We start from the raw sequence: 20,541 nt of genomic DNA on the forward strand, positions 1-20,541 counted from the left end.
AGGAGCAGTATGGAGGCATTTTATTTTTTTTTTTTACATTTGAAGAATCAGTCACCATTTACTTTAACTGTATTGGATTTGGCTGCAATGCTGTTTACTCATGAAACTCCAGAAGGTTGTTGTGGACTCAAATACTTCACCCACCAATCCATTGTCATCCTGGTAAGTTAAACTGGGTGTAATTGACACTCTGTCCTCTTGAGGACGCTCTCTCCTCCTGCTCTTGTCCCTGCAGCCTCCTGCTGTCTGTGTCCATCATCGGCCGAAGACCTCCTCAGCTCAACTCATCTGATCGGATGCTTATAATGTGAACATCAGCTGAACTCAGAGCTGAGTCAAAGTCTGACTCTTTTTTACTGTTGCGAAGAAGACTCAATTACAAACAGTGGGAGTGACGTCATCTTGTACAGGCCTGGTTTAACTGAACATTCAGTTTAACTGCTATTTTTTTTTAAATGTAGTGAACATTAATGGAATATATCACTGAGGAGGAATCTGTTTCATGGGCTAATAAATGTGTTAATATTTGTATTTATGTGACAACATATAACTTCATAATCCACCAGTTTGTTTACTTTTAATGGATTAAGGATTGACGTGTTTTTTTCCCCCAGTCCTTTATTCCTGCTTGTGTTTTTATTGTCGTGTTTTCGCGATGTAAAATCTGGACTGCAGCAACGCCTCACGACTTCTCTTTTTTCCCCACAATGCTTTGCAGTCGGGGGGAGGGGGGTTGTATGTGTGGTGCTGATGCTGCGCGTGCCTCGGAGGCTGCCGCTGCCATAGAAATCCACCGAGCATCCCTGCGCGAGACGACCAGCGCGAGCACTGTCGGTGTTTTCCTTCTTCCTCCTTCACGGTTAAAAACCTGATGATGAGGAGACTCGTGATGTTCCTGGCCGCTCTTCAGACCTTGTTTACCTGTTTATAACCACAAAGAGCCCTCACTTTTATTTCGTCATCCTTCGGAGAGCACACGCTTCGGACCGGATCTCTGATTCCGAGGCTCGTCGTTTCCTGTGCCTGCCCCGCCGTGCTCGCCGCTCCGTCCCTCCATACTTTATGCACAGCACGCTGCTCCCGTCGTCCCCGAAGAAACACACCTTCGTGCCCGAGCACCATGGTCCGCTCCAGGCGCTTTCACTGAGAGATATGGAGGCGAAGCAGCACCAGATCAAGAGCCTGAAGAGCTACCCGGAGACCGGCGGCCGGAGCCTGGCAGCAGCCGCCGCCGCCGCGGGGGGAGCCGGCTCGGCTGAGATGGAGATGGAGGCGAAGATCCAGAAAGCCATCGACTTCAAGGCGGAGGGTCACCGCTGCTACAAGGAGAAGAAATTCCGGGAGGCGATAGGCAAGTACCACCGGGCGCTGCTGCAGCTGAAGGGGGTGCACGTCGCGGACGGGACGACGGGCTCCGAGGTCAACCTGCTGAGCCAAGCCACCTCCAAGATGACCGAGGAGCAGCGGAGATCCGTGGAGATCACCGAGATCGAGTGCTACGACAGCCTCACAGGTGAGCCGCATACCCGGTGTGTACCCCCCCACCATAAAACCCCCCACTTCTGGAGCCCTGGTGCTGCTGACACGGTCGTTCGTTCCGGTTCACCGGGTTCACGATCCGTTCCTGCAGGTGCCGGAGCTCAGAGGCAGGTAGAACAACCCTGGTGTTGATCTGGGAGAGACGCAGAGATGGACCACAGTGTGTCTTTGTGCTGCAGGTTTATTGTGGGGAGATGTGGCCTCGTCTGACCACATTACAGCATCATGTGGCCTGTAGTGAGGCCATTTGCGTGACATTAGAGAAATGTCACAAATTATATTAGCACATCTTTTGTTTTCCATGCCTCTTCCAGGCTCTCCCACAGCCTCTCAACTGGTTTCCTCCACGCACACAGCTGCCTTTTCCAGTCATTTAAGTGAACGCTTTGCCCACTGCTGTGCAAGTTTGAGACAAAGAAAATACACAAAAACTAAAATAAATACCCACAGGGACCAAAGTGTCATGCAATGTGAAATCTATACATTTCCATCATGTCTGAGCCAAGACTGTTGCATTGTAGCGTCAGCAGCCAAAAAAGGGTGATGTAAGGTTGTGTCTGATGCCCCCCCCCCTGCAGACACTCTGTGTTAGAAAAGACTGACTATACTCTTCTAGCACTGTTGAACATTTCTTGTCAGTGCCCAATTTCAAACCTTTAGTAAAGAACTAGAGCTGCAATAGCCTTTTTTTTTATTCGAGTAGTCAATTTTTAATTGTGATTGGATTGTGAATAGAACGGTGGCCCTGAAGCGCAAATCACAACAATGAATCACAAAACCCAGTTCTTGATTTGACCTACTAAAGATTTTCCTTTGACCAACTACAAAATCTTTGACAAAGCTATATAACCTCACACTGTGGTGTTTGCCTGAAACATCCTGTAAAGGGTTGAACGACTAATCGATGAATCAACTAACAGTTTGATTTGAATCACCAAAATCTAACATCAGGTGTCGTATTATTGCTTGAAAATCATTCTGTTTTTCAGTAAACTGTAACGCTGAAGCTAACAAACACAGTTTTTATTATTATCAGTAGGTTGGACAATTATTTTTTCAATCGATTTAGTGCTCAGTGTCGATTGAGTGGAACAAATCTTTATTTCCTAACAACTTCCTGTTCTATCTATGAGAAACACAAAGATGTTGTGTTCACTGTCAGTGAAAATTGGGCGAAATAGCAAATATGCACATTTTCATATTTGAAAAACATCTTCCAAGGTCAAGAATTACATTTATGTTTATGATATCATGACAAAGGGTGAAGGTAATAAGACCCGTTGTTTATCTTAGATATGCTTCACCACGTTTCTCTTCATTGCTTGTAGCGTACAATGTCAGAGCGGGAGAAAAGTAATCACATTATTTATATACTGTTCATCATAATGGGTGCTCAAGCGTAATTTTGACTCAACATCACAAGTATTAAAGGGTAATCCGAGAGAAATGTATAATTACGTTTGTCATGTTGACGATTTAAACCACGAGGGAGTTTATTTACTGTATTAATAAATACAGATGTTATTGTTGTAGTTATTATAAAACTGATCTACTCAGCTGTACAATTTTAATCATGGCCATAGTGTGAGCTCAGATCGTGATGTATGTTTGCATCCAGATGGAGATGATGATGATGATGATGATGATGATGATGATGATGATGATGATAAGGAAGAAGAATGGCGATCACAGGCACTACAGTAGTTACATGCCACACCAGTAGCGATGTGAACTGAGATGTTTGGGTCAGGAGCGTGGCACGGCGGGGGCAGTGGTGATGTTGTGTCTCGGGCTGATGTGCCCGGCGCTGCCCGGTCAGCCTGCCACGATGCATCGAAGGTCGCCTCGTTCTGTGCAGCAGTTCTGGGCCCGTCTGAAGCCTGCAGGGAGGCCACTGTCGCGTGAAGGAAGGATGGGGGAGGGAAGGCGAACAAATGGGGGGAAGGGGGACTGAAATAAGGGACAGAAAGGAAGGGAATTAGGGACGGAAGAGGAAGGAGTGAGCAGATATAGTAAAAAAAAAAAAAAAAAAGGCCAGAGCAGAGAAATAAGTCAGAGTGGTATTGGAGGAAAAACCAGCATGGAGGAGAAGAGTGGAGAGCAACAGAGGAGGGGGAGGAGGGGACCGCTAGCACGCGACAGGGGGCCATATTTACCATGGCAACCATGACTGGGCCACTTCCCTGCTGTTGTATTATTACGGCTCATACCCGCCGCTCGCTGCTGCTGCTTCCAGCAAGAGCGTGTGCACATGCGCACTCACACACATGTACACACACAAAGAAACCTCACCTAAACCTGACCTTACTCTGACTGGGCTCACACGGACGACAGTGTTACGTGAGCCCTCACTCCTGTGGGACCATTATAGGCTATAGATGAATGTCGATGTGGTTCTCTGAGTATTTAGGGTGTAAATGGGAGTGACTCTGCAAACACTGGCACGGTAAACATTCTCAATAGTATTTGAACAGGCAGTGCAGGAGTTCTATGGCAAGAAGGAATTATATATCAGGCTGTGATCACACAGGTAATACTCATTAGAGTAAGAGACTACGTTAGATTGTGAGTTTGAGTCTTTTCATTATGTCAGTAAGAAAAATATGGAAAGCCTTTTCTAACTGTGAAAACTCAACTTTTTAAATCGTCTTCAGGTGGTTGCTCAGGTCACCATGTTGTGACAAAAGTAATTCAACGATATTTTATTTTACAGCTTTAGAGCCCAAATTAATAATACAAGTACAACTTTACTGAATCTCAATTATATATAAATATAATAAACTAAAAAAACTAAACAATCAGTATCAGATTGATTGTGATCTTATATTGTCTGATGGACAATAATCTAAACATGTATATTCTAAAATCCTTTTCACAGCATTGAATTTCTTTTGAGAATTTTAGCAATTCAACCAAAGCACGAAAACAACATTTAACTCACTGTGATAGACAAACTCTTGTGTTTTACCTACTTGATTAGATACACTAAATGTAACCTGTTATTTAACTAGGAAGTCTAATTAAGATCAAGGTCTCTTCAACAAAACACAGATAAAAGTATCATAATATTATGTATTTACAGTAAATGATGCTGTGATAATCTCCCATTGCATCTCTCCATATCTTAATTTGTTTTTCTGAATCCACTTCCCTCCCAATAGACATGTTATATAATATTCAAAGGCCGTTAATATTTAAAGAAGTATTAAAGAGACTGTTTAGACATGTAAGATGATCATGTTAATAAATGATCACACAGTGTTCAGTCACTGTCGGGCTGGTGTGTTGTGATCCAGCTGCAGGTCTTTGTTGTGCGACTCCACCTGGTTACCCAGAGTTTGCAGAGTGCTTATGAGGAGCTGCCGTTTGATTGGTCGATTGTCTGTGGCTCTGACGTATGTGTGGAGAGCAACACGCAGCATCACACAAAAACACACACATGAGATTAGGTGTGTTGGAATGGGAGTTGCCCTCAGTGCTCTTCTTTAAGTACCCCTTGCTGATTGTGCATTGTGTGTGCGCACTTGTGTGTTTTGTTTTTGTCTTGACTGCGTTGTGATGATGACGATTTTTCTATTGTTTGCTTTGTAGTTGGAGACATCTTACGTACGTTTACAATTACTTTACCTTGAAACAACTTTGAGGTATTGGCAAATCATAACTGGAAGTGTTCAGCATTTCCTGAGACAAAATTGATAAACAATCACTTAAGAAAGTCGTCTATTTCAGGAATTGAAATAGACCTCAATAGTTAAACAAACTTAGTACCATTTGTCTTTATTATGTGCAAATTAAGTACATTTAACTAAGAGTATCTTTATATTAACATTGATTATGCAAGACTTCCTCTAAGATGTGGATGAGCCTTTTCAATGTAAGCTGAGAACCAATATGAAAGAAGGATAAGAGCAGAACAGAGAGAAGGATGGAAACAGAGAAAATGTAAGTTTTTAATATAAAGTAGGGAAGTTGATGTGAGAAATAGAGAAATAAGTACTGGGACAAACAGTACCATCACCTGATTGTGTCAAACAGAGAGATGATGAATGTCCTATTTTGTGGCCTTGTTATAGAGACACCCCGAGTCTGTGTCCCTGCAAGGCTGTATCTAAATGGGTTACACCACCACCACCACCACCACCACCGACTGTGTCTGTTGCAGCTCACTGTGTTGCAACATGTTGGCCAGAGGCAGACTCCCTGCCTGTCCGCCTCACCCATCCACCCACCATCACCAGCACACACACACAGAAATAACAGATGATACTGTGGTTTGCTTTGCTCTTTTTCTTGCTATCGATCGCGAGGCAGCACTCTGGACTCCAGCAACAGCACTTTCCTAAACCTGCACATTCAGACAGACCCGCACTAAGCAGTTTAGAAGCTGACAGCATACAGGGAATATAAAAAGCCAGCGGTATGTTATGATTCTGCTCATTTTGATCTCTGCCGGAAATCTCACTTGGTTCCTCCTGACTCGCTCAGTGAATGAGTCATTAGTCGTGGCCTTGGGACAGACACAGCAAGAGGGGATGAGTGCTACTGTTCCTCTTGTAACACCGTCCACCTTTCTATTCAGCTGCTGCTGCTCCACTCGCCTTGAGGATGATGATGATCCAGCAATTTCCTCACACTCATGGCTGTGACAAAACATTTTAAAGGCTCAGTTTGTCGAATTCAGTGAGATCTATTGGTGAAGTTGCATGTTGCAGCTGAGTGCCCCTCACCTCACCCTCCCTTTCCAAACATGAAAGAGAACCTGTGGAAGCCTTCAGTCGTCATAAAACTCAAAGGGTGTTAAGTTTGTCCAGTTTGGGCTACTGTAAATAAAAACATGGCGGCCTCCATAGAGAGGACCCGCTCCAGATGTAATATAACGTATTTAAGTATAAAGGACTCATTCTAGGGTAAAGACAACTATGATTCATACAATTTAGATGAAACACACCAGTGAAAACATCCGTTTTAGCTTCTTCTTGTTTTACTATGTTCACCAGTTAGTCGCTAACTGTCTGTGCCACGAAAGCAGTATGAGATTTATCCATACACCGATCTGAAAAACACTAAAATGCACTTTAGAGCTGATCAGAACTGTAGAGTCAGGCGGATCCCTAACCCCCTAACCCCGTCTTCACTTACCATGTATCCTGCAAGAACACATTCAGACCTAATCCTAACCCTTACCTTACCCTACAATGTACAGATCTAACCTTTACCTAACCCCAACCCAATCAATATGCAAATTAATTCATTTGGAATCTGTTGCCAACGCACATAAGAGAAACAAATACTTATTGTTATTTTATTGGTCAGCTGAAGTCATGACATATCAATTATACTGTGTTATGACTCATATGTTGTGCTGTTACTTATAGTAGTATACATTGTACCTGTCTCAATATTAGTCTGTAAAAATTCTTGTATCTTGTCTATAAAAATATTTCTTGTATTTCCATTTTTAAAACTGTCCAGGGACAACAGATGACAAATAGCCTGTTGAGCTAACTCTGGCTCATTTATATGTCATTTTTCTGTTGATTAATGAGCGTTGTCGCTGTCAAATAATAAAATAAAGGAAAATGAAATCTGTTACCTTACCCCTGGGTTCTCTACATATCAAATGATCAAATAAGTCTGAGCCTGCTCCGACTCAACACCAGCGGGGGTTTCAACCCAACCCTCACCCTGGTAGCATTCATGATGGATAACAAGATGTAATTGTTTCTTAACCTGTTTAGTGACTTTTATTTTGCCCTGAACGCTGCAACAATATTGTTATTATCCATCTCTGCCCAGAGTTATTGCAAAATCAAATCATTCTGAGTTGCCTCATAGTGTAAGTCCTTATCTGAATGTGTTTATGCCCTGACACGTGTCCTGCATTGAGTCACAGCGACATCTGACTGAGGCCATCAATGAATTTATGAACCGTGGCATACAATTACAGGCTCTAAATGGACATTTAATGAGCCTGTGGGCGACATCAACATCTGCTATAGATGGCCGTTCCTTTGTCGTAGAACCATCATGACTGACGCTCCACTTCCTCGAACATTTACCACATCACAACCTTGAAGCCCGGTCGTGCTTCAGATAGAAGCTGCTGAGCCGGCAACAGTAAAACCTCCTCGACGTGTAACACCACAGGCGGAGCGATTTCACCAGTCCATACTAACCCAATCCTGGTGAACAGTCACTCACAATAGCACAACAGAAAAACTCCCTTTCATCTCCTGCCAGCTCCTTCCCAAGGGGAGGTGGTGGAGCAGCGCATGAGAGGAGATAAGAGAAGAAGGCGAGCTTGGGGAGGAAAGGAGATGGGCAGAAGGATGTGAGATAGAAGGGTTACGACGAGGAGACGGCAGGGTTTAATAAGCAGCTGGGAAAGGAAGTTGGTTTGTGGGGAAGAAGAAACGCACTGAGCAGTGTCGGAGGAAGAGATGCCATGTGCGGGTGAGACGGAGGATGGGGGGAGGTTTGGTTTCTTTCCTCCCCCTCTGTGCATGCACGGCTGCCGTTGGTGGCGTGGAGACGTTGTGTGCCAGAGCTGCAGATGGCGTGGCGTTGCTGTTGGGGATACGACTGGCACTCCCTCTACTGTACCACTCACACTGTACTGTCCTCACAATACCAGCCCTCTGAATTACCTCACCGCCGAGAGAGAGGGGGAGATGGGGGAAGGGGTGAGTCAGTAGAAAAGATGCATAGGCTGAAATGGGGGGAGGGAATAAAACCGAGGGAGCGAGAGAGACCGGACAAAACTCTTAAATATGAGGGGATATACGACAGAGGAGGGTACGGCTGTAAATAGGGAACAAGAGGAGGGAACTGCTTGTCGCTATGACCTCTAAGTGTTTAAAGGGGGGGGGGGGGGGGGCTCTCAGTGCTGCATTTGTGGTTTTTCTTCTGTAGTGGAGGAGACAATGCTGAGGAATCCAATCCGGACCAAATGGATTTATATCCCAGCCCTGACAGGCCCAGATAACACCCGTCATAACAGTAAATGAGATTCAGTCATCTGTCAGGAAGAAAGGGAGGAGAGCGACAGACAGGGAGCCAGGGAGAGGTGGAGAGGGAGACAGTACAAGACAATCAAAAGCCCTATTTCTTTTTACTATAACACATAATAGCATTTGTATTAAAGCGCTATATTGTTCCCAAATGTGCTCTGTTACATGTTTCAATCCATAAAATTAGGCCAGTAGAGCAGAACTATAAGAAAACATAGAGCTAACACAAGAGTCAACACTGACCGTATCACTGTAAACACTGTAAACAACAACTAAATGCTGATGTCAGGTTGCTATAACATCATAGTGACAACACTTATATGTTTAATCAGGTTCAGTATTTGATTTGTTCACTGAATCAGTTTCAAGTGTTAACAAGTTAACAAACTACAATGTTCACCAAAATATTGTTCTGTCTATTTGTACAATATTACAGATCTTTGCTTTTTCATAACAGGAATAGTGATTGTGCTTGTGAGATAAAAAGAAGAAGAAAACCAAATGTACTAGCACGAAATGCCAAAGAAAATAAAAATTACAAGACTATCAAAAACATCATGATAATTGTTATCGAGGTCAGATTCTTTAATAACTATCAAACTCTATTTTTTTTTTCAAAGGATAACAGGATAAACGAGGCAACAAAGTAGAATAACATCTCATCATAAAGTTTGGGATTGAGGAGTTCTGACAAAGTTGTTCTAAGCCTTAGAGGATGTAAATATTTTCTGAACTAAAAAAAATCTATTAAACTGCTAAGATACCGAACCAGGTTAATAAACGTTGATGTGCTGTCTGCAAAATAATGAAGAACTGAAAGTGTCCGAGGCTTCTTTTAGACTGCAGTTGAAAGTGGAGAGAATACTGTGACAGATGCCCTTTCCTGAGAGAGAGAGCAAGAGCGAGGGGAAGGATGATGGAGAAATGCAGAATATTCGTCTTCCATAAGCCAGATCAGTAATGAGAATTTGCTGAAGCTATTTGGGCATATCTAACACCCCCGCGCTCCAGCGGACAGAGCCCACTAAACCAATTGGCTATTTATATTTATCCGTACAGCTCCATGCTGATAAAATGCCATGTTGGTCACTGCCCCTCGCTCGGCCTGACACGGAATGTCTCATTACATGTCCTGCCGGGGGGTTGAAGGTGAAAACTCGTCCTTGTCCTTGAGGAAAAGGTAAAGGTTAGAATGAGAAGATTTATTAGATTTGATCTTCGCTGGTGCGGTTTGACATTTTGAAAAGAAACTAAGCAAGATTTGAAATTTTTATTTGAAATGTAAAGGGATAATTGAAATGCTGAATTCTATTTTAACAAAGGATTAAATTAATACTTAAAAAAGTGTCACTTGTTGTGATGAACCAACAGAATATGAACTGTGCAGTTCCCCTCTGCTATTGTTACATCGACTTAGATAAAGATATGGTGTCTGTGCCTGCCTTAATTATTAGTCTCCCTATTTACAAGTCATGTTCATATGTTAAGATTTAATCCACAAATCTGTTTCAGTTGCACTTTGTTGAATTTACATATTTTTTTTTATCTCCACAGCTCTTCCAAAATTTAAATTAAAACTGCGTGGATAGCAACACAATTTATGTTTTGGTATTACAGCCCACATATTTATCGTTCACACCTACCACTGTGGTGGAGGGAGAATATTGATGCATCTAGCAGAATACACTTTTTATACTTGGAAATGTATCAAGTCAGCAGAAACACAACTTTAAAAAAACTTGTGCTTCTCGGTATAAGAAAAACACTTTCTGATGGTTTGTGTGCTCACGGTTTGTTTGCACAAGCAAGTTGCTCAAAGCTGTTGGGGGGGGGGGGGGGGGTAAAATGAGTGGTTTCTTTTCATCAATAGTTCTTGTAAATCCAATATTGATATGCATTAATTGAATACGCTCTGGTTCATGTACTCTGCTGCTGGATGCTCTCCATACTGTGTGTGTCTTTCAGCCTTCAGAAGTTTTATAATCAGGACTGGCTGCCAACACATGGCTGTGGCCGTTTCAGAGACGATGAAATCTCATTCTTTAGCCATTCATTTGCTTCAGGTTAGTGGGAAGCTCTTCAAGCTCACAGATTAAGGCTGACTCCATGAAATTCTCAGCCAAACCATTTGGCAGCGCTTACTGTAGACCCGTCCAAACACCCCCCCATCTTTCTTATTGCTGCTATAACGCACAGAGCATGGTCATCAAATCCATTTACATACAGTAGATTATCCACAGACAGAAGTGGATCAATATGAGCAAACACAACCTTAATTCTACTTGACAATATTTGACTTTAGTGTGTGTGTGGTCAGGTTTTAGAAGCAATTGTCTCTGACAGCAGCAGAGGACGACAGCCAATGATCTGCTGAGCTAAAGGCCCGAGTCTGCCCAGTGTCCACAGCTGACATCCCCGATCACATAATTGCTGAGCTAAGGGCCACAACGAAATTATATCCCTGTCAAGGAGTTCAAGTGCAGATATAACCTCGATAGAAGTATCTCTTAAGATTTATTAAACTTCAATTATCCTCTATTTGAATGTTTGTTTTTACTCAGGAGAATTAGATGATAGTACTGGTTCCTCATTTTTCCCTGAGGCACCTGATATTACATAAATACACCATTTGTAATAATATAATCCTAACTTTGTGAACTGCTCTTCATTTCCGTTTGAGTCCTAAAGAAAACCCCATAAGGCCCAACTACAGGATTACTGTATATTACTGAGGAGAGGAAATTGCTCAGCCCAAGTTCTTGAAACTGTGAAGTGCAAGGGAGAGCAATAAATGATTTCATCTCCGGCAAAGTCGTTGAGAAGATAGCTTCCTCACTTGTATCAATATTTAAGTAGATGAGCATTAATCCTGAATCAGCGACTATTTCAGGAGAGCAGAGGAGGAGAGTGGAAATTGAGAGAGGAAGGTGTAAGATGGGCCCAGTCGGGACCTCTGTGATGCATGAGTCTGGCTTTGAGGACAAGGGCGTGTGGTAAAAGATGGAAACACTCAGCAGGCTGTATGGCTGAAAACCTACAGTAAATAATAAACTATAAGAGGAGTGGATTCTGGTGCTTTAAATTTTGTATGCTCCATCACTTACACTGCCAGGACAGGCTGGGGCAATACCAGGGATTGAACCATCAACCTTCTAGTACACCCTGTTCTACCTCCGGAGCCAAATCTGGACACAGGGTCATCCCAGAGATTGTAAATAATGTAATCCAATGTAGATGTAGATGTAAATATGGGTAATCCAAACAAACCAGCAGTTTCCAGGCATGACCAGTGGAGTCAGTGAAATGAGGAACTCAACAAGTCGGGGGGGGTTTACAAGGATGACAAGACAAAAGCTGTGAGGTTAATTCACAACTCATAAGGAGGAACAGAATCACTAGTTTAATTTAAAGAAGTATGCTAATTCACTTTCTGCTTGAGAGGATAGGTAATACTTTAATTTAAGTGAAGCTACAGCTAGCAGCCAACAAGCTAACGGGTAAATCATTAGTCCTGCTCTGTCTGATGGAAATAAAAAATTTCTCCCAGCAATTCTGAAGTTTGTCATTAACAAACATCCCCTGGGATAAAAGAAAATGCAATTATACTTTCTTTGGGTTTCTGTCAATTGAAACAACAACATGTTGTATGTTAAATATTTAGCATGAGATGTGTGAGGTGATTTTAGATATAGAAAGTTAGCGAACTAGCAGTTTGGGTTTTTAATCCTTGTGCTAATGGTGCATTCATGTATTTTTAGCTCAATCCCATATAGAAAAATAGTTATGATCCAGATTTAGCCCATAACCCACATCCGATACACATACCTGTTTGCCAGATCTGGGCCACAAGTCAGCCATAGAAATACCGCATACCTACCAAAGGTGCCAAAGGTGGCCCAAATTTGATTTGTGCTATTTGGGCCATATAGTCAACATTTACTACATGGGCTACTTTGGGTTCACATAAAGATTACTGCTTACCAAAAAAGGCTCTAATAAGAAGGTCAGAAGTGCTGCATCATTGCCTGAAGTGGCCCACATCTGTATGCTATCTGGGAATAACAGCAAAAACCTTCTTTTAATCCTACTTGGAAGTGTTTATTATCCATAATTATTAATAGTATAGTAAATCATTTCATTAGCCTGACTAAGCAACATCTGCTGTGCAACATACATTGAAATGTTCCTTTAAAAACAATTAAATCTAAGTTGAATTTGTTAAATCTCGAGAAATTGAGTTGGATTTTCAGTGAGATCATAAGCCAAGCTAACTGGCCAAGGCTTCTAATGCAAGTGGGGCCTTGGCCATCGAACTCTTGGCAAGAAAATGAAAAAGCCCACTGCCCCAAAATGTTGAATCATAGCTTGAATGCAAGCTAAGCAATGGAGGTAAATCACTCACCTTTCCTCCAAAATCCACACAAATGTTCACACCTCACATCTCCGCTCTGTCTACATTCCCACTCATTGACTCATTTATAAAGCTGGTCCCGGTGCTTTGCTTTTCCCTCTATCCCCAGAGGAGATGCACAAAGTCAAACATGAGCAACGAGAGTGAGTAATCATGAGGGTTTTCTAACACCATGCGGAGCAGCATTCGTCTTCTGCTGCTGTGACACAATGAAACAGCTCATCTGCGCAATTTAACTGAGGTGAAACAATATGAGCTCCTTATCACCACTGTGTCATAATAAATCACACTCGTCATTGTTAGTATTTCCTGTAAGGAAGAAGAGCCTAATTTCCTACATCACATATTTGATGATGTGAGATAACAAACTCAAACTCATCATCTCCTTCCTCCTGAAACCGATGAAACATGATCAAATCTTTACGACTAACTTTATTGATGCCAGAAGAGGAAATTTAAACCTAAATGCGGTTTCATCATAACAGCCTCTAAGACAAGACAAATGGTGCCAGGGCGAGAAGGTAAAATGTGAGTTGCAGTTGAAACAAAGGGGCTGGTGAAGGTGGAGTGAATGCTGTGTCATGTCAGCCCCTGTGATTACAGCAAACTGCAAAAGCAAATGAAAATAGATTCGCAAAAATCGCTCTGGGTGGCGTTATTCTTAGTGGGAGCGTAAAGGCCAGAGAGGCATGTCCGGATCAGATTTTGCTCCGAGATGTATGAGTGAGGCGATTTCACCACGGCTCATTTTGTGTCTGTAAATAAGTCTGTTGCAGGAGAATGACATTTGTAAAGTAGGGACAGTAGATCCGGGGAAAGGTGAGAGGAGGGCGATGGCCATGTGCTCCGAGGATGGGACAAAGTCTGGGAAGAAATGGAGGACGAGTGTCAAAGATGGATGCTGTTGAAGGGACGTGTGAGGAGTGTCCGTCTCTGCGTGTTAGCTTGAGTGAGAGCGATGGGTCTCTCCATCTGCCATTATCCTCCCGCAGAACTAATTACAAGGTGATGGACAGCAGACTAATCACCAGCGGCACGAGTGGCTTTGAATTAGCCGGATCGTGGCGTCTCACCTGGTGTAAGGACAGGGGATGGTCATCGGTTCCATAGGGAAAATAATGACGGAGGGAAAGAAATGGACTACAGCGTGAAAAAAAAATGTAGCATGGAAGAATAGAAAAAGAGGAAAGAGTATTTTCACACTTCCACTGCTCTCTCCGTCTGTTTCTTCCCCTTCCTTTTTACTTCTCTTGTTGTCGTCACCTCAGAAATTCAGTTTCCCTCGGTTGTTTCTGGATTTTATTTAGTCAGTGTTGTCTCTGTCCTCACTCGCCCCCCTCTCTCTCTCTTTCTTGCCTTTTATTCCTCACAGTCGATGTGTCTGCTAAATTAAAGCGAGTCTCTATGCAGGCTCTGTTCTTTCAGACACGATGCTTCAGGCAAACCACTGGGGGGTCCTGAGCATGTGTTAGCCACTCCCACTCCCCACACCTCTGATTTTACGTTCAAGTCGAATGAGACGCACAAACACATGAACACATACTTGTCCACATTCACATCCGCTCACACTTGACAGCTGCCTTGGCACCTGTTGGGCTTTTTTTGAAATTCCTATTCATTCTCAGATACATATTCTCTGCTCAGATTTCTCCGGTTTCCTGGTTTTTGTCTAAATCTGCCCCTTCTTGAAAAGTGCCAGCGTTTCCATGGAAAAGAAATGAGAAAAGAAATGACTGACATTGACACTAAATGGGTGCGCACACAAAGCCAATGTCGCAGCACCAAAAAGGCCTCGGCGTATTCTTCTGTGCCCGTCCTCTAATGAAGGCCCCCGATCAGACACATCCATCACCACTTTGTTGCCTTTGTGCAGTTTCACATCTCATCAGTCCTGCTCTCTCATCTCACATTTTCATGGACAAGCTGCATTTTTAATCAAACCAAAAATCTGTTTCAAAGAGGAAATACATTTCATAGAGAGATTCGGGGTCGGATCAGAGGCCCGGCCACCGGCAGGGTTTCAGGAAATTGATCATGGACACACAAAATGGATGTGACGGACTGCGTCATTGATTAGCAGTATTTGTCAGAAAGTCATTTAAATAGGATTGCAACATCCATTATAATTAACCTTAGTCCAAGTTTCTTCTACAACAGCAGATCCTCACATTATGGAGCCAATTCATGTTTAGTATTTTTGCTTGAGGAATGACTGAAAATATGAATCAATTTCCAAGATACATTTTCTGAGGATTAGCTGATTAACTTTAACCCTTTGTGTACAGTCAACAACAGCACTGACATTGGACTATTCTGCAAAACCTAAGATTGTATTTAATGAGAAATGCTAATATATTATTTCTGTCTCCATACGTGGAAACTATTTTTTTGTAACATTTAGAAAAAGATTGGAGTTAAAACAAATGAACTTTGATGAGATCACAGTTGATTTAAAGTTAAATAAAAACCAGAACATTAATGACTGATCTGTCCCCCTCACAATCTGTTATACGACATAACCCATCCACCACATCCTCAGTTGTACAGACTGTCTCTTTACGCATGGGACACATTATTGCTTCCTGTGCTGGAACTGAACATTGACACTAGCTGGAGCTCTACAGTTACAGAATCAACAACATGACAATGACAACATGATTATTGGTGATACAAGACTGGTCTAGACAAAGTTATTTGTTATAGAAATATAAGAGCGTTTATATCTTTGAATCCTAGGCTGTGTCATATCCAGTTATGTTCACACAAATATCGCAAAAAAATAAAGGTGTCAAATATAAAAATAGGGTAAACTACAACCATGAACTTTCCATAGCCTTGCTTCCCACATGGTTAGGGTTTAAAAGACAATGTGAGAAATCTACTGATCGGTGAAGAAGTCAAACTATCCTGTAATTTACAAGACAAAAAGCAACGATTTTAGGAAAGTCTTAAAAAACTAAATAACTTTACCGCAGAGATCTATTTCTCTGCTTTACTCATGTTAATCATTTCCCAAACCACTTCACTCTTTTAAGACACAAACAGAAACCCTGACCCATCCCTCAGTGAATAGGACCCCACAGCTCCAGCGTTGTTTTTACTGTGCCTCTGTCTGTCTGTAGCCTGGCCTGCTCTGATGATCCTGCCATTATCACACCCTTAATGCATCTCACCACACTCTACATTCCCTCTGGCTTGCCATCCATCTGCCTAATGGTCAGGCCGGGTGCGGCCGGGTGCGGCCGGCCAGTCATCACTCGTGCACGCTGCTTTTGTGTGTGTGTTTTGTGTATCTTTTAAACATCGTCCAACTCAAATAAAGTTTCAAGTCATCCATTAGGGATTCTGTGTTTGCGTTTGGTGCATCTGTGCCTGGTTGAATCGTCAAACCCTGTTTACCCCCACTTGTGTGTTTGCCGTCCCCTGTGTAATTGTGTTGTGCCTCTGTCTGTGTCATTGGTGACTGTGTATGATGTGTATCATGTGTATCGCATGTGTGAGTCTCAGTGAACTGCGGCAGCCATTAGCCCATTATGGACTGTAACTGAATCCTCTGAAAGCTCGGCTCACGTCCACTGCTGGAGGGCAATAATGGATGTGTGTGCGTGTGCGTGTGCGTGTGTGCATGTGCGTGTGTGTGCGCCATGTGTGCGTGTGGAGGGATGACAGAAGCCGTGTTGTTGCTCCCTGCATGTAAAAACAAATAGACAAGAGGAGTCTGTGGAGAGGTGTGTAGGAGAGGTAGAGGGCATCCGAGGTGATTCCCAGTGTTCGGGGCTGAGCAGACTTACAATCACTGAAAACGGGAAATTACTTCGACCTCCCTGCTCTGCGCTGAGTCACCAGCTTCACAGAAAACAGTCACAAGCCTTTTTTTGTTCTTACTATTACTATATCCAGATATTAATAGTTTATATAGTTTATCTTGTTTTTATGTATAATTATTCTATAATTATATAATCCCCTAATGGCATCGATCATCGCAACTTTACCACAAAATAAACATGTTCATTCCAAATCAAAAAAGCAGGAGCTCCAAAAATGTAATTTAGCAATAAAAAATTGTGTTTTTTAGAATTTATCGGTGAAATAACCATCAACATAATCCACATTTTCCACACCAAATTAATGAAGAAGTTCATTTGGGCAATAGATTATATATGATTATATGGTCGTCAAATTTATAATGTTACTAATTTCCAGAGCCCTACTGCATTTATAATCGCATGCAATGTTCATGTCTTGAGGCAGTGACTCAACACACACACACACAAACACACACACACACATTCACACACAAAAACCTGAAGTACACCAAACACACACCTTTGTAACTTTGACCACAAAATACCAATATACACTGATTGTTATTGAATTGGTTCGTCCCCTGATGTCCATGATGAATTATTCAGCGCTTTGCACTTGTGTAGTTGACAGGCAAGGTCTGAGAGAGAGAGAGAGAGAGAGAGAGAGAGGGGTAGAGAGAGAGAGAGGGGTAGAGAGAGAGAGAGGGAGCTCCATTAGTCCTGCTCATCTGATGAAATTCTTGATCCTGAACCACTTCTCACTGCATTCGTTTTTGTTGAAGCTGTCCATCTTCCTCAGCCTCACACATATACACGCACACACACGCACACACACGCACACACACACACACACACACACACACACACACACACACACCCCTCTCCTTCACCCCTCATCCTCCCATACAATCTAATTCTCATCCTCTCTCTCTCTCTCTCTCCCCTCGCAATCTCTCGATCTTGACTCACTCTGCCTCCAAGCAAACGGTCCCTGACTCATGTTGTTCATAACGCTGTCTGAGTGTCAAGGGCAGCCTCGAGAGAGAGAGAGAGAGAGAGAGAGAGAGAGAGAGAGAGAGAGAGAGAGAGAGAGAGAGAGAGAGAGAGAGAGAGAGAGAGAGAGAGAGAGAGAGAGAGAAAGGTCAGGGTGGGATCGGGTCGGCGTGCTGGAGGAGATACGACAGCAGAAGGGAAAGGGAAATTGTTTTTTAATTTCTCATTACATAGATTAAGAAACTGGCAGGGAGTAAAGGAGTGATGGGGGGAGGGGGGGTGCGGTGAAGTAAGGTGGAGACAAAACCTCGAGTGGCTGTGATTGTCAGAGGATCAGTGTTTGAGTTATCAGATATCTGAGACATTAGCAGACTTTTAAAAGCTGTGTGTGTGTGTTTGTGTGTGTGTGTGTGTCTGTGTGTGTCTCTCTCCTCTACCCTTCTTTTCCTCCATTGTCCTCAGCTGCCCTCAGTTCTTACCACACATCTGCTAAGTCAGGAGAGTTATTCACTCCATCACTCTTGAGCTCATTTTCTCCCCATTCTCATATTTTACCAGCAGAGTTCAACAGCAGTGCAGAGACATTACTGCTGGCACAAAGTTTTTTTTTTTTGTCTTGTCTATGGAACATTAGTGATAGCTATTTATAGTCGGCTCGCTGCCATCCTGAGGAAGTACTGTGGAGGATACATTTCATGGAGGCTCTATTAAAAGACACAGAGTGTGAAGTCAGCAAAAATATCCCCGTCTCTGTTTTTCCACTCACGGGATCTTGTTGTCGTTTAAACTTCGCTTGAAGTTGCTTAAGTGCATCATTATCTATCCTGCTTATCCTCTTTTAGTCTCCAATTAACGAAACCCCACTCTGCATGTTGTTTGGACTGCGGGAGGAAGCTGTAACTTCGAAATAAACCATTATGAACATCATTTTATGGAGTTTCCTCCTGCACACTACTGACTTGTTCCCTCTCCTCCTCTCTGCAGCGTGTCTGTTGCAGTCCGAGCTGGTGAACTACGAGAGAGTGAAGGAGTACTGTCTGAAGGTGCTGAGCCACCAGAGAGACCACTTCAAGGCCATGTACCGAGCCGGCATCGCCTTCTACCACCTGGGGGACTACGACTGTGCCCTACGTTACCTGCGTGACGCCAAGAACCGCGAACCATCAGGTGAGGAGATTTAATTTCAGACACAGAAAAGAGAAAAAAAAACAGTTTGTTATTTCCACAAGAATGAAAACAATAAATCACACCCAAGTGTCTTACAGCTATAGGGACATTCTTGCAAGCTCTGTTTTTAATATCAGGAATTTTTTTTGTGAATGTGGTGATGCTTTGATATAAACATTAACTATCTTGTCTTAACCTTGGCTTTTTCACCTAAATTGTCTGTTTTCTTTTTGGATACATTTTGTTATGGTTCAAGATTTAAAACTCTTTATTTGGTATTTTCTTGAATGTTAATGGAGAAAATTAGTTATGAACAATTCTTTTACTTCTGTAAACCTATTTCACATTTCAGCTCGGTCATAACCATAGACTGTATATATATAAATAAAGATGGATGACGCGTCTCTTTGTCTTTCATCCACTAACACGGAGGAGGTGGAGTATATGACCTCTACAGCATCCAGCGCTGGTCAAGACATTTTTGGCTTCTCTTTAAGGGAGGCTTGATGTTGTCCATCTTTATATACAGTCCCCGGTCATAACCACATCATCTTTGTGCCTTTATTTTTTCTAACGTGAAAGAAGGTTTAATTTAGCTGCATTAGTAAATGACATAACATCAATTAAAATGAAAATATTTTACATTCTGCCTCACATCCATCGCAGACACCAACGTGCTCCGGTACATCCAGCTGACGGAGATGAAGATGATCAAGAGCGGACAGCGGGATCGAGAGATGGGCAAAGAGACCCAGGGCTAACCCTCGACCTTTCCACCCTCCTGACCCGCCCACCCCTGACCTGCGAACACTCCCGGATGGCCCCTCCCTCTCTCCGCCTCCTCCATCGACTCCTGACAGCAGCACAGCCCACAGACGGAAGGGACTGACCCAATCACCTGCCAGCGATGAACTGAAGCGGGAGACATATCAAGAGCTGTCTGCGGCACATCCCCTTTATCCCCCTCCTCCCTCCCTTTCTCCCTTTTTCTCCCTCAGGTGTTGTGGCTCCTCTTCCCTTAGACGCAGACAGTCAAGCAAACGTAAACAAAAACAACAACAACAACAAAAAAATACAAGAAAAACGCTGTATTATACTCATATGGAACATCATCGTGCCGGACGGAAAAGGGAGCTTCAACACATACAGATAATGGACATTTGCGTGATTTAGTAAATGTTTTAAAAACATGAACTGCATTTTGTCTCTGCTCTCTTGCTCTTTTTCTCTTGGCCTTCTCTCTTTCTCTCTCTCTCTCTCTCCTTCTTATCTGGAACTCTTGAGGAGAAAATCAGGTCTGGGAAACTCGACCACACCGGGAGGAGGGCAGGAGTGTGTGTGGAGGAAGTTCGGCACATGAGCGGGAGATAGTGAGGTGGGGGGGGGGGGGGGGGGGGGGGACAGGGACGACACATATCAAGACCATAGCCCAGTTTGATTGTACATCCCTTGATTGTACAGGGCCCTTATATCCAGAATGTGGGACAGACCAGAAACCTTTCATGGAGCAGAGAAGAAGCCTTCCTCTGTGCGTAATCTATCGCTCTTCTGTCTCACTTGTCTCTCCTGGATGCCGTGTATCTCTCTTTCTGGACTGTAGTTTCTATTCAAGGGC

General features: G+C 43.0%; 1 protein-coding gene across 1 annotated transcript; it reads left to right on the top strand.

Annotated features, from left to right (window-relative positions):
- Nucleotides 1–785: 785 nt before the first annotated feature.
- Nucleotides 786–20,283, top strand: ttc9b (tetratricopeptide repeat domain 9B). Its single transcript, XM_062386286.1, has 3 exons — nt 786–1,513; nt 18,744–18,926; nt 19,593–20,283. The coding sequence occupies exons 1-3, from the start codon at nt 1,063–1,065 to the stop codon at nt 19,685–19,687; spliced, it is 729 nt and encodes a 242-aa protein (XP_062242270.1). The 5' UTR covers nt 786–1,062; the 3' UTR covers nt 19,688–20,283.
- The last annotated feature ends 258 nt before the right edge of the window (nt 20,284–20,541 follow it).

This window comes from Platichthys flesus, chromosome 4, assembly GCF_949316205.1.
Source record: "Platichthys flesus chromosome 4, fPlaFle2.1, whole genome shotgun sequence".
Classification (NCBI taxonomy): Eukaryota; Metazoa; Chordata; class Actinopteri; order Pleuronectiformes; family Pleuronectidae; genus Platichthys; species Platichthys flesus.